This window comes from Botryllus schlosseri, chromosome 16, assembly GCF_051294905.1.
Source record: "Botryllus schlosseri isolate E-star chromosome 16, Bs_hap1, whole genome shotgun sequence".
Taxonomy (NCBI): Eukaryota; Metazoa; Chordata; class Ascidiacea; order Stolidobranchia; family Styelidae; genus Botryllus; species Botryllus schlosseri.
Genome location: NC_137251.1, coordinates 16,116,769 through 16,132,549, shown reverse-complemented (window position 1 = coordinate 16,132,549; position 15,781 = coordinate 16,116,769). Strand labels below are relative to the sequence as shown.

General features: G+C 40.9%; 1 protein-coding gene across 2 annotated transcripts; it reads left to right on the top strand.

Annotated features, from left to right (window-relative positions):
* The first annotated feature begins 7,364 nt into the window (after window positions 1-7,364).
* LOC145458868 (uncharacterized) lies at window positions 7,365-11,438 on the top strand. Of its 2 annotated transcripts, XM_080337372.1 has the most exons (6): window positions 7,370-7,534; window positions 10,219-10,296; window positions 10,736-10,807; window positions 10,865-10,936; window positions 11,000-11,092; window positions 11,372-11,438. In XM_080337372.1, exons 1-5 carry the CDS (start codon window positions 7,459-7,461, stop codon window positions 11,068-11,070), a joined length of 369 nt encoding a protein of 122 aa, XP_080193498.1. In that variant the 5' UTR covers window positions 7,370-7,458; the 3' UTR covers window positions 11,071-11,092; window positions 11,372-11,438. The 2 variants fall into 2 exon arrangements, with proteins under 2 accessions (XP_080193499.1, XP_080193498.1); XM_080337373.1 differs by lacking the exon at window positions 10,219-10,296 and having other exon boundaries at window positions 7,365-7,534.
* The last annotated feature ends 4,343 nt before the right edge of the window (window positions 11,439-15,781 follow it).

Below are 15,781 nucleotides of genomic sequence, written 5' to 3'. Positions count from 1 at the left end.
GATGTGTCGTGTCGTCGACGATCTGCCGCTTATTCACGGTTGGCCTATACACGAAGGACGAAGATGAAGTAGAAAGGGATAGGTAAATACTTCCAGTTGTTGCAGTCAATGCAACGAAATGGATGATATCAGCTGACGACGCATGATGTAATTACCATGACACGATATGGATAACACTTGTCTGCACGATATTTGCGCCATGATTTGTTTGAGTCATGTCTACGTAATTCGCGCGCGCTCAATCCGAATGTGGCGTTATTTTTGCTCGATCACATCACTTTTTTGATATAACATATATGTCGATTATTACTGCTTTGCGGGGTACTCAAGCAGATATTGCCTACTTGCAATACGGACTAAAATGTTTGTGTTTTCAGACTACATCCATTTCTACCTGAACAGTATTTTGGATAAACTATTTGCTTTAAATTTGGATTTTGAACAGTAAAATGTAGTTTAAGGATAAGATTGCACCAGTCTTATAAGTTAAATTGCTATTGGAAGTGCGTGAAATAACCCCTGAATCACGGTAACTGAATATGTTTACGAAGATTCTACCAATGGGAAGTGTCATTATAGTCATATCGCGCTAGCCGAGACGACACATCTTTAGATCTCGTATACCTCCGAGTAACTGCTAAAAGTATGCGACGCTCCCATTTACTGAATTTGGTCCTTCTCAAACCTGATGATGATATTTGTTGTTGTATTTGTATTTCTGTAATAGAATACTATTTCTTATGTGGTAATTATGCCCGTCGCTCATGTTAGAGAGCACAACACTGTACTGACGTAAAGTTTCGAAAACGAGGTTGTTGAAAGGTCTGACCTAATTTAACTCTATATTGAATTCTGCGGCCCGCGGCCTCTATACGAAATTGGAAAAGTGGCCCGTGACTTGTTTTGAGTTGGCAACCCCTGATATCGTTCATTGGTACGGAAGTGGTGTTCTCATAATAATAACCAACGACAACGCTTCATAAAGATGTATAGTCTGTTTATGACAGGGGTCGTAGCCTTTTTCGTCGAAGGAGCCATATTCGCCTGATATTTTCAATTGTCAATGTCAATCTGCTGTGACGTCACCATTTAGGATGCGTAACGTCATGTCTAAAAAATAAACAAATGAAAACAATAAAAACATGTTTCGACCAAGGTCCATGTTTTAAACATGTTTGTTTCAAATCCAACCCAAGGCATAGATCTCGTTTTCGGTATTCTCATTCCCAGTGTTGCCCTTTCCCGGTAATGTGATTCTCGGCAGTGTCCATTCTCAGTTATGGCATTCTCGGCCGCGTCTGTCTCAGGAAAAGCATTCTCGATATTGTCATGTAACCATCGACTGTGCACAATTTTCGATTTGACAAAAGTTAGACGAATTAAACGCATTAACAGTACATCATTCCAGTGACCTATCAACTAGGTTCTTAAATAGGGGCCTAGGCGGCGGAGCACCAGAAGTCATGCTTACATTGACGAGTAGCGTCAAAGTTTTGCATATGTCATCCAGATGTATATGCACATGCACAGCCAGTACAACGTAAAACGCATGTAAACGAAAATCCAATATCACACCACAAATACCTGTAAGCTAACCTTATTTAAGGAGAGTATCGATCATTTAGTTATTATCACCTGGAAAATAACAGTCCGCGGATTTTCCAAATTGTTTCCAAATCATCTCGATCTCGCGGCTCAAACCCAGTCTGCTGCGCGAGTTCTCGGACATCTGACCGGGACACGCAACGTATTGTGGCATATATATACTAATATATATATCAAAAATTTTAATCAGTCCCACAAATCGCACTATACTCGCTCTTTTATCAGAACTACGTGACATTTACGAAAGCGAATTCCAAATTTAGGTGTGTGTTGAAACATGGAAGAGCTAGGGAGTTAAATAGCGCGTTATTTTCTCCCATTATATTACACATTATAATTCTGCTACAACAGAAAGTAGGAATCTAGGAATCGTGATCTTCACAGGTCACGGAGAACGATACTATCCAAGCTGCAACGTTGTAGAACAGGGGTGTCTCACGTACGGCCAGCGGGCTGCATCTGACCCGCCAGACTATTCCTTGTCAACAAAATTGGATGCGATCGCTCTGCGTGTCATACGTTTCGATGTCAGAATGATGCTTCAAAAGTAACAATTATAATATTAATTATCTTACTTCAGCCGCAGATGCATTATCCCTTATTGCCGCCGCAACTACAGCTTACAACCGCTATTAACCCTTATGTTGGAAGTCATCACAATGTGGACAATACTTTTTCATTACCAATGTTAGTCACGAGCAACAAACCATACAAAGCACAGTCAAAATTGAGAAAACCAGTCATAGGATATGCATAAAGCGAAACATAAATTTAATGCCAGTTCGTAATCAGTTGTAAGAGTTACAAAAGTTCCCATCGCATATATATATAACACAGTTCGAATAGAGATCTTCATTCTTATCAGCAAAAAAAAATAAACATTGACCTAATACTAGCTTCTAATCAGTTAAAAAAGTTGCACAGAGCATACAGGAATAATAGTGCCAATACAGACAGTCAGTCATATGAAGTACAGAACACTCAACATTGATGTAATGCCAGCTCCTAATCAGTTGTAAGTTGCATATGATCACAGGAAAGGAAAGGAAAGGACGTAGTTTATTTTTGTCGTTGATGTTTTTGCGGCATATACACCGACTCATGCTACACACATGCACGATTTGCGCATATGCATATCATGAATGCATGATGTGCATATGCCGCTGGAGCATACAAAACACAGTTCGACTAGCGAATTCTACTCTCATGAAGTACATAAACATTGATTTAATGTAACCGACGGTCTCACATGATCACGTGTCCCATGGACTATGGTGAGAATCGTCCAATCCATAAAATGCAAACTCTGTGATTGCTTGAAGGATATGCGAAATGGAATCCCAACGTTAATAGGCTATATATATATATATATATATATATGTATTTTGCACTCTTCGCTGTCAACACCTAAATATAGTGAAATCATAAGTATCCGCTGGCACTGATGGCTGCTGCCATATCTTTTCTAGTTGCCGGTGATTTGAGCATGTGACACACGAGCAGTGGAGCATGTGACTTTATATCCCCATTTCCAACCAGAATCGCCAACCTGAACACAACCTATCCTAGCTTTCAAGACACGCAAATATTGCATGCTATTGCGTTACATGCTCACTGGCCAAGTGCCATCTTTCCTGGATGTTGGAATACATACCGGGATTTTGTGTCCATTAGAGGTCTTTCTATGTACTTGAGGCTTCAGGGCAATATTCGAAACTAAGTACCGTAAGAAAGTCAAATGACACAGTACGCAGTATTTCATAATTCATACTACTCTGAAATTGCTATGGGATATCTGAGCAATGTTCCTCTAATTTTTGGCGATCAGGCACTCCATGTAGAACTACTTTGATCAGCTCTGAAACTTTGTGAGGGATGGCGAGCGTGGCCACTGCATGCTGGCGGTCCGCTGGAACAAACTCAAGAAGGTTATTCAAGCAACAAAGTGGAATTTGCTGCCGAAACACTCACAAAAAAGACAATGCAAAAACTTTGAGCCTTGCTCAGCAATCCACGAGCATTTAGATGCATGTATTCGAGTAAAAAAAATACTTGAAAAGTCAAGACGTTGTAACTCGAAGATTCGGTTTTACCACGTGGATGGAGACCACGGATGGAATCTGACATATATCAAAAGGATGCTTAGCTCAGTTGCGTCGACCAACTAAACAATTGTTCTTCTAATAGTCTATTGCGTAATACATTACGATTGCATAAGCGGGTCTCGGTACGGCAGCCGAGTGACAAGTATCGTACCTTTGAATTTAATAATGGTAAAACTAGTTCTTTGCCGCGAATTTTAAAGTCAAATCGCGGCCTACGATACTTAGAGTACGTAAGTATCGTAGGCCCTGGTCGAATCAAATATTTTGCAGCGAGTTTTCATAATATAACCCGATACCCATTCTCCAGATCAATGCCAAGAAGACTGAGGTTCTGGCCATACCAGCTCTGCCGGAGAACGCGACACCAATTCAACTGGGAGAAGTCAGGCTCAAGAATGTCAAGAGTTTTCTATACCTCGGTATTGACGTCGCGGATTCTGGAAAAGCACTGAAGGCGAGGCGAGCAAAGGCCTGGGGCACGGCAAGACGGCTACATTGCCTCTTCCACTCAAGTGCCTCACCTCAACTCAAGACCCGCATTTTCCGTGCCACTGTCGAGCAGGTTCTTCTTTACGGAATAGAAGCACTCACGCTGACAGAAAAGCTGGCTAAGACACTCAACGCCAACTACGATGCACTCCTCCGTTACGCACTCGGCATCCACCACCCGGAGCACATATCCACCAATGCTCTGCGCAAACTCACAAAAACAGTCCCATGCCGTTTGCTGGCTGCTGAACGACGCTTACGCTTAATCGGTCATCTAGTGCGGCATCAAGACGATCAACCAGCCGCCGCCATCATCAACCACATTCCGACAAAGCCATGGCGCAGAGGTGGCTGGAATAGAACCACATGGCGCTCAACAATAGAGACCGAGCTAGCGCAACGCGGGCTATCGCTCGAAGACGCCCGCGACCGCCCACGCTGGAGGCGCTTGATAAGGGCCCAAAACTGATATCTTGATGTTCCTTTGTTTCCTGTTTTCTTTTGCCCTTTTATTTAATTGAAAGCCGATATATATATATATTCTCATAGCGTGTCGTTATTAAAGCATTCGGAGCTTGAAGACTTAAGATTTGAACATATGCAGTAAAAACGTGCGTAGCCTATATCGTCAGCCAACACATTATGTCACTCTTAATTTATTTCATGGCCATAGATTGTAGGGATGGTGTGAACCTCTGAAAGGTTCAGGTTCGTGTGAACGCGAACGCGAACCTCGTGACGCCACGTGACGTCATGTATTCCAACCCTACATTTTAGTGGAGTGATAGCCTATTTGTTCGAGTAGGCCTACACGATACCTAGCAACGACTCGGGCCACAATGCTGAAGTACATATTGACGTTTTACATGCCGCCAAATGTATCAACTGGGTCAATCAAATGATATAATAATCCCATAAAATCAATATCTTCTGTCGCTTTGCCAACAATTTCGACGAGGACTAGCAAGGGAATGTAAGCTTACGCCTTAACGGTCTAGGCCAGACTGGACAATGTATTCCGCGTCCCAGTATTGCTACGTTGATATTGAGCTGGGTGTAAAACGGGTTTCTATACTTCCTACCGATAACCCATTAACACAAACAGTAGCCAATACCCCGATCACACGGATTTGGTTTTTACCATACAATAAACATGAAATCAAGATTGACCGCGTACGCCTGCCAGATTTTTTACATCAGACAACCTACATGTAGTGTATGTCGCTCTTGATGTTGTGTGTTTGCAGGTCAATCTCACAGTAGAGAGTGACTAAATATTCGACCAAAGCTTAGTAACAAAGCAAGAAAATTTTGTGAGATTGTCAAGGTGCATTCTCGTCTAGTGTTGAATTTTTTATGCTGCCAACGCAATGCATAGAGTGGTCGCATTTGAAATGCAATAAATTTCAACCAAAGCTGTTATAATGAAGTGAAATTTGTAATATATTAAAAAGGTTCACAGTGCAGAACCTACCAAGGTTCGTCTGTGAACGTGAACCTCTAATTTTCTGAGGTTCACACACAGAACGCGAACGTGAACCTCACGTTCACACCATCCCTAATAGATTGCTCTCACAGCATATGGCGACTATTAAATTGGTGCGTTCGGCTTGGCGATGTTGTTGGTAGTGGGAGAAGTCGTCGGAACGAGGCGGTTGAAACGTAAGTTGCGTTTTTCCTATCACAATAGATGCAGCATAACTGGCACAGTCAAATAACATTTTAGAAAAACCCATGATGAATCATAACCATCGTAGTCGAGAACAGTGTAGTTGTTCGTTACGCTCTTACAACATCAATGGGTTGCAGGTTCGAGTTCCACAGAGGTCGAATCTAGAATCCTTTGCCCCCAAACCTCTCACGTTAATGCCATCAAACTAACTGTAAAACGACTTTGCCGCTAGTAATTCGTTCATTCGAGAAACCATACCGGCGTTAAGTGACTTGAATAATATTTACTTCATTTTCTTTATTTCATTTTTAATTTAATCCGATCGATTTTCATACTATCCCCGAGCAATGAGTTATGTTTTCCCGAAGAAGGGTAAAAGTAATATACTTATACGCCAAGTACATTTGGCATAACTCGTAACTCGTCACTTCCACTTGAAGAGAAAATGTTGCCACTTCATCTATATAAGTAGCGTCAATGTTTTGTCTGTAATTTTGCGTTCTCAAATATGACAATTCAAACTATATTAAGAAACATTAGTCCATTAGATTACACTGGACTGCAGCATCATCCGACCATGAAATATTGGAGCTGCTGCAATCTGATGCGTAGCCCAATGTATCAATCGTGCCTGCAGCAGGAGGATTACATTGTGGTGTTCAATAAGTTACATATCAACGCCTGCACGAAATTTTTGGAGCATTGAAGATGGGATGAGGATATCCGCTGGGAGTTTTACCTGTGATTAAAGGCAGGGATATATTCCTTCCAATTACAATTCTATTTATAGGCTTTATTTCTTGAAAATTACAGAGACATGGCATCCGTTGTTGAACGTTGTTGAATGCATTATCAGTACATTGATGATATTCGTGTATTTCCTGAGTAATATGTAAAAAGGCGATGCAATTCGGGCAAACATCAGTCTCGCGAAACCCCGGACTCGAAAAGATAGAGGCTTATCCAGACGCGACTGTGGACTGATTTGTCGCTGCCATTTCATGGCACAGGCACTGCTGATCGTAGCATTACAAGTCACCGGCGGTCGTGAAGTGGAAGTCGTGCGGTAAAAAACCGCGACTCTAGGAGGTAGAGAACTTCAATATACAATTTTGAATACTACATTCGTATCGAAATAAACCAGAATATATGTTAGGCTGGCACTCGTTAGGGGTAATCGTCCGAAATGCAATTGCTGCTGGTTGCTGACGATTACCCCTGAAAATATTCGGTTTTATTCAAATATGAATATATTTGGCAATTAGAAGTAGACTAATAGCCATTTTCAAGATGCGTCAAAATGCGGCGGGTAAAGGTAAAATATTAAATGCCTGAAAAGTACCAAATAAGAGGTGCATGGCCGCTGCGGGTGTAAACCAAGACGGAAAATGTATGGTAAACTATGTATAGATACTTCTTCATCTCGATTTATCCGATACCTAGAATTATGGTCCCATCCACGCACTCGTTCAAACATAATTTTTAAGATAAACCCACGTGTCGCATTTTCCTTTATCAAGATTTATATCGATCTCACTACTTCTTTGAAGCTATTTCTACGACAATATAGATAGACGATCTTTCCGTATGGCGATTACGGTGGTTGTCATGCTCGGCTTAGTGATGCTGATGGCGGATACGATCGAAATGGCGTCGCTGCAACGTAAGTTTTATTTTGCTATACTAGTAGACACAACATAACTGGCGTAATTGTTCGACATCTGACAAATAACAGTGACAGCAAATCTTTCGAAAAATATTCAATGAAAAATAAATGAAAATAACCATCATTTACTGAAAAAATATAATTGTAATCGCAATTATAAGATATATTCCTAGAGTTGGTTAATGCCGTTTGGATGCTTTAGTCAACGACAGTGATTCTAATCTTGGGTCCGTTTTCGTTAATCTGGGGATTGCGAAGATATTGAACGTAATCAGCTTCCAAAATTGGCCGTGAGTAAATATGAGCAAACCGACCTCTCTTATTATTCAGCTTACCAGTTTTGAGCTAGGCCAAGTAACATTTTTAAATTGGGAATGAGGTCGCCACTGTAAAAGTTGGGAACATTTTTCAAACTTTATAGGTCAATTAATAGGTCGATAGTATTGTTATTTGAATATATTGCAGGTCTGCTGTATATAATTCGGCTCAGTGTGCAGAGACTGGACTATTCGATGCCTGCACAATTGTCCAAAATCTGGAAAATATTAAAAATACTCCGTGATTGTGTCTCATTCTATAGATTATTGATAAAAAAAAATGAGCCTGAAAGAAGCTCACAGGAATGCCGTTGAGATTTCTGGCAAGGCGTTTGAAAGTAGCTGCCCAAGAATGGGCGTGCCACCGACCATAGAACGGCGAGAAGACTAGTAATCAAATAACCGCAGCTCTTGATTGACTAATCGGCTATGCGTCAATGATCACGACAGCAGCAGCCTGCTGATCAGGGATATCCCTGCCTGCTGATTAGGTGTTCAGGGAGTCTGCTACTGGCGCAGATTCCAAAATACATGATGAATAAACAACAGCTGCTTCACAAAAACTTTTACAGCACGACTGCTTTAATGTGAAGGAAACGGCTCTAGCCTACATGCCGTGTTTTCATCGAGGGAAAGCCGCTTATGCAAGTCGTGAACGAATTCCCCGTTTTAGAAGGGATCCATCATCAGTGAATAGAAAAACAAAGCTTAACTATGACACTATACGTTGTGTCATCATATTGGGCTCAAGCTGTGGTATATAGGTGACGTTTTGAATGCAATAGGGATCGGCTGAATCAGCGGGTTGTGCTAGGCACTTATCAGATGCCTGCAGCAAATTGAATTCGCTTGTAAGTGTTGTCAAAGTCCCTAATGATAACGCGGAAAGACGTGTAGATGTACGCACAGGCTATGCTGGATATGGTACGTCGAAGTCCCTAATTGATCCCGCAGTAAAGAGGTGTTAAGAAAAGTACAGAATACGCTGTATACTATCCAGCATAGTCTGTTCTTACTTTACACCTCTTTTCTGCAGCATCATTAAGGACTTTGGCAACACTTAGAAGTCAATTCAATTTGCTGTTAGTATAACTGCCAAGCATAACCGGCTGATTCAGTCGATCCCTAGAGCATTCAAAACTCCAACTATATACTACAACTTGGGTCCAATAAGATCACACAAAGTATAGTGTCAGAGTCAAGCTTTATATTTGTATTCACTGACGATGGATCCCTTCTGAAACGGGGAATTCGTTCACCAGTTGCATAAGCGTCTTTGCTTTCCCTCGATGAAAACACGGCATGTGGGCTACCTACAGCCGTTTCCTTCACAATAAAGCAGTCGTGCTGTGAAAGTTTTTGTGAAGAAACTGTTGTTTGTTCATCATGTACTTCGTACCTCAACATGTCCTGAATTAATCTTAAATCATCATCTGCCAAGCTACCAACAATGTGCTTTCAGAATCCCCGCCGGTAGCAGACTCCTTGAACACCTAATCAGCAAGCTGCTGCTGTCGTGATCATTGACGCATAGCCGATTAGCCAATCAAGAGCCGAGATTATTTGATTACTAGTCTTCTCGTCGTTCTATGGTCGGTGGCACGCCCATTCTTGGCAGCTACTTTCAAACTCTTTGCCCGGAAACTTAACGGCTTTCCTGTGAGCTTCTGTTTGGCTCATTGTTGGTTTTTTATCAATAATATATATAATGAGACACAATCACGGAGCATTTTTCGAATTTTCCAAATTTTGGACAACCTTTCTGGACATATCGATATCGAAAGCTTCGGCCAACATGCCTCAATCATTTTCTACCTAGGTTTCATCGTCGACGGTCTTTCTGCGAGTGCAAACGCAAGGTCGCATGTCGGACCTCACTTTCTCTCGTAAATGCGAATATAGTTCGACTTAATCTGGTACATTAGGCGTTCCTTCATTTTCAGGAAGGGGTAACAATATCAAAATCAAGAAATCGAGTGACAACATATTGTGGAAAGAGTGAAGAATATTTTTACTTTAGATAAATGCACCGCAGAATATTCTGCTATATTGTAATGCACGAAGATTTGCCAAAATGTGACTGGCCCGTGAATCTGGCAATGCGTCGCAACAGATATTTTTGTCGTCACATCTCAAGTGTTGCGGCCAGACAAATCAAATTTTTGGTTGGCCTTGCAATCCATTTTTGATAATATTACCAATTTCGAAAATTACCTCGCTGGCCACTCAAAACCTTCTCGCTGGCCACGGGTTGGCCGCCACTGGCCTAGACAATCCCTATTTGAATTTAAATATGTATCAGTTCCTGGTTACGAGACGAAGGACTCCATTTCAAAATATTATATGCACAAATCGTCTGTCTAGCCGATCGTTACTGCTACACCGATTCCGACTGTCCACCTGGTTACGATTGCAACTTCGTAGAAAAGAGATGTTATCCGGGTAAAGAAGCATATGTATTGGCTTAGGTATATTTAGGCGTTTTAGTATCCCCTTGAACCTTGTGCTTTCGTAGTATTTTAATTAGAGAACTTCGATTTCGATGAAGAGAGAGTAGGCTTTCTTCATTCATTCCACGTTAGACAGTGATTCTGATGACTTTGCTGTCATGACGGACATACAGTCGCACGTCCTAGCAGATACAACTTTCTACTGCTTCGTGAGTTTAGCATACTTCATGATTGGATATATTGTTCCCCGTTACTCCACATCTGTCCAAGCCGTAAATCGAAAAATGTGGCAATCCGATTCTTCCAAAGTTTATCATTCCTTCATACCTATAAATCTATCACGATCAGATAACCTTACACTCTTCCATTGTTTTTTTCCTGGTCATAAATATAGTAAATGCCTATCATAATTCAACATTCTTTATTCAAAGTGAATTGCGTAAGCGGTCTTGAATGCCCCTATGGTTACACCTGCTACACCTCGAGAAATATTTGTGTGACAGGTAAGTGCCTAACTATGGATGTATGATATTGTAAAATTATAAAGCTCATATTTAAAGATGACTGCAAGAACGCCCTTGACTGTCCGGGTGGTTTTCATTGCGCTGGCGGGGTTTGCTATGCGACTGCAAGTGAGTTAAAACGTTCGAGCTGGTAAACACTTCATTTCAAATTACGAAGTTCGTCTATTCCAGATAAATGCAGTGAGGATGTGGACTGTCCTCCCCGCAGTTATTGCCAACCATCCACGAAAACGTGCGCCTAGCAAGAGGATCGGATCTACTCATGTATGAAACCTTCACCCCACCACCGTAACTGGCGGGAATTTGTTCCGGTTTAAAATCAGTTTATTCCGGGGTGACTTCTTTCACGTCTCTTCTCGTGATGCACGGATTGAATTAAACAGCTGTGAAACCAAAAATGCCCTCTTTTCAAATATTTTTCTGGCAGGTTTATCTTAAAAATATTTCTTGAGATGGAGACATGGCGTGGTATCATTGCATAGAATTAATATACCGAGCCATCATATCGATTAGTATGTATTTCAATTATCCTTTTTATTTCAGACGAACGCACTGACGGACACAATATCCCACAGACGTGGGACAGTATAAATAAAAATGGTATTCTGCACCGTTTGATTTCCATATTTAGAGCGCGAAGCATGATGATCAGATTCTATTTTGTAAAAACTGTTAAAGTGACATGCAGGATGAGGACAGGATTTTCTTTAATTCGGACTGGTTGATTATTTCTGTGTCATCCGTCTTCACGCGAAAGGTCTTTTATAGCTTAAGTGGGTGTAGGGCTAAATAATGAATGACGTCTCATGCGTCGATAATCTGCCGCTTATTCACGGTTGGCCTATGCACAAAGGACGGAGATGAAGCAGAATGATTCATGAGCACTTAATAGGTAAATGCTTTCAGTAGTTGTAATCAATGCAATGGAATGGATGATATCAGTTGACGACGCATGCTATAATTGTCACAACACGATATGGATAACACTTGTCTGCACGATATTTGCTCCATGATATGTTAGGGTCATGTTTACCTAATTCGGGGGCGCTGAATCCGAATCTGGCGTTATTTTTTCTCGATCACATAACGTTTTGGAGATAATATATATGTCGATTATTACTACATTGCGGGGTACTCAAGCCGATATTGCCTACTTGCAATACTTACTAAAGTGTTCGTGTTTTCTGTCTACATCTATTTCTACCTGAACAGTATTTTGGATAAACTATTTGCTTTAAATTTGGATTTTGAACAGTAGAATGTAGTTTAAGGATAAGATTGCACCCGTCTTATATCATAAGTTAAATTGCCATTAGAAGTGTGTGAAATAACCCCTGAATCACGGTAACTGAATTTATTTACGAAGATTCTACCAATGGGTAGTGTCATTATAGCCACATCGCGCTAGCCAAGACGATACATCTTTAGATTTCGTATACCTCCGAGTAACTGCTAAAAGTATGCGACGCCCCATATACTGACTTTGGTCCTTCTCTAATCTTTGATTTTCCTCTTCCACTTGAAGCAGTTATGACATGTCTCAGATATTACAACTTCCACCTGTAGTAGAGTATAATTGCAAGGTGTTACTTGTTCTACTAGTTAACAACGCTGATCACTTCGACCAATTGTGGTTCATAGTAATATATTATGGCAAATAATCAGAAACCGTCATGGGAATATAAAGGCTATTTTAATCAGAACTGCCAAGGCTTTTATACACACGGAACACAAATACAAAGCCTCGAAATCGTTGAAAAACAGTGACTCGCAATCGCGTCGCCAGCGTCCCCTGCTGGGGGGGGGGAGAATTTGGATTTAAAAGGGGGGAACAATTAAGGGACGACATGGGAGGCGCTGAGACGTTGTTGGGGCGCCGAAGAACAATGGCGTAACAGTACATATTGCGGGGTAGTTGTCATATCGATACAAAGTTCTATATAGCATCTATAGTTAAATGTATGTTCGATATCTCGTTGCAAATTTAACTTTGACAATCTTCATCAATTATCCAAAATTTTGCACCAGTAATCTATAGCAATGTATCGGATGTTTAGTTAAATGTGTTTTGGGGTAGATTTCGGTTTTTCAAACCCGATAGGTATGAGTCCGCACCCAACAGTTGTTATAAGAACCTTTATTTGATCCCGAAAATAGTGCATACAATTATCAGATCGTTCTTAGTCGAGTGATGCGAAATATTTCGAATGGTCAAGTCCAATAACGAAAAAGCCGACCAAACTTGGACCTCTACCCATCGTCTTTATACTGTCTTCAAAGTATTAAGGAGGCGGGGCACCAGATCACGAATGTTTCCGAAATGGGGGTGCTGGGAGAAAAAAAGGTTAAGAATCACTAATTTGAAACAATCACTAGAAATTAACCAACGCTTATCTTTGGCTCTGTCGTAGAATGGATGCGTATTTAATTCTATTCTTAAGTAACATACACGCCAAGGTTCGTTTTGAGCTCGCAATAAACAGACTGCATTCATATAGTTGTCTATAATAGAAGATGCAAAAGAAGGTCTTTACATTGTGGCAATAAATAAGAAAAATAGTTCAGAAACAGCTTCCCTCGATTCCGATTAAATGTAGGACTGTATCCAAACTGGACAAGAATTAACATGATGAGCAGTTGAGCACACGCGTTGAAGTTAGCAAGATAAATAGATTAAAGATGATAAACTCGTTCAAGTTATCATGATAAACAGTTTAGTTATTTAGAAAAGCAGACATCCTGTGTCTTTTCTTGTTTTAAAGCAAGCTTATAGGATCACACCATGTGCAAGAATGCAAGATTCTCTTCTACATTATATGCGAACAATGTACTGTTTATTGTTTCAAAATTTTACGTTTTAACCAAATAGCAGTGAGAAACCCGAATCAAGAGTTAATAATTATTATTATTATCAACAACAACAACAACAACAACCAAATTCCAACATCCGTGTTTACTGTTAAATCTCATGTATTCCTCACAACATTGCAGCAAACAATACGTTCACATTGCCAAATTTATTCCAGTCGAAGCTTTTACTCGCAACTCATACGCAGGAATAACACCAGATTACGACTACGGAAAAAGGAGTATATAGAAATATACCAACTTGTATCGGCGTTAGCGCCACTGTTTTAGCGGTTCGTAACTGTATTTGACCGGCCAATCAATCAATCAATTTGTCCAACTCCGTTGTTCGCGAATAAAGTTGTAGCTACTTGCTAGAATAAAATCACTGCAGTCCGTGATATAATGCAATATATGTAATAAACTATGAATGCTTCATAATAATTTATTCAAGTGAAAGGAAATGACATGAGGTAATATTTTGACCTCAGCAGTTTGACACTCCTGACGAACAAATTTATGCTAGTCAGTGGTTCCCAACCTCAACCTCAATCTCGAAACAAATTTTGGCTCCCTCATATTTATGGATCCGAAAAAAGACATATAAACGGGAAATTTATATTCACTTAACTCTGATCGCTGGTGAATTTACTAGAAAAATGTCATTTTTAGGAGGTTGTAGGCCTGTAGGGGCTCGGAAAACCGGGTTCCGCGTCTACTTCCGCTGAGTTGACCTTTTTCGCATCTTAATCAGAATAAGCCGATTTGACGTGCATTTTTTGGCCGTGTTAATTAAATATATCTCACTGGACTTCTTAACATTTTCGCCCTCACCTCCCCCTGTCGCCCCCTTTGGTATTTTCGCCCCCTTGATTCTCAAAATCGCCCACGTTGGGAACTACTGTGCTTGATGCTTTCCCTGGGGAATGCATGATGCTTCCCACAAACTTTTCCGTGTGCATCATATTTACGACTTCCAAATGTTCGTGTGCATAACAGTTTCGCCGCAGGCTATTGTGCCCTTCTTTGCTAATCTTGTCCCGGTGCTTACTTTGATGGATCTGATTTATATTCCGAGGCATTTGCGAGATACTGCAAAATCAGCGTAAGAGACAGCTTGTCAGTTGTCACGCTGGTCACGCTAGCGCAGTAATTTTGGTATTCATGCTGCTACGACTAGGTGTGGTTATTTTTCACCAATCTGATAGTTGTAATCATGATTTCTGATCCGCCGACTTGTAGCACGGCACACTTTGGTTTCAACGCCACCTACGTGAAACGCATGGTTACGAATCGTGGAGTCGACCTCGGCCAAACCCATTCGTTTTGCAGCAGTGGTGCTGTGAATATATTCAAGCGAACAACAGGGGAACGAGTCAAGTATATTATGCGCTAAGGATTCTTGTCAGCCATTGTTTATAATGTCCGGACGTTTTCAACGTATACGAGTCTTTCCCGTAAAATCGACATTTGGATTTTTGAGTGAGCGTGTTCATTGGTTTTAATATTTTGCACAGGCAGCATCGTGTATTCGGAGTTTGTCTATCTTCATTGCAAATCCGGTCAACCTGTTCTAAAGCAAAGACTTGCCTATTTGTTGTGAGAGCTATATCATCCGTCCATTGTAATGAGGACATGGTACACCCCAGTACACCCCATTCGAGTGATACAGCCTTTTGAAGTTTTGGCACCGTCTGGGCCTAGGGTGTACGATACACAGGGTTGAAGAGCCCTGGACTAGAATATATATCTTAAGTCCTTTTGGTGACATTGCATGTGGATAGAACTATTGTATTACTTGTTTATCAGTCGAGTTTACGGATTACATGCAGTGTGATGCAGATTGCAAAGAGTCACTTTCTCATTCCCAGCTATCGGGCACACTTACCAATTCCAGTATTATGGAAATGACTATTGTCTTTGGATCGATCGACAGGGGACGGTCAACTTTACAGACGCCTAAACGCAATGTCAGCATTATCGATGGTGCTCAGAAGGCAAAAATAGAGCTGCATGTGAAACGCTTGATTCCTAACGACTGGACTGAAGTAATGTTGTTGACCAAAGCCAACGAAATGTAACAGAAGTAATATGGGACGCTGAGAA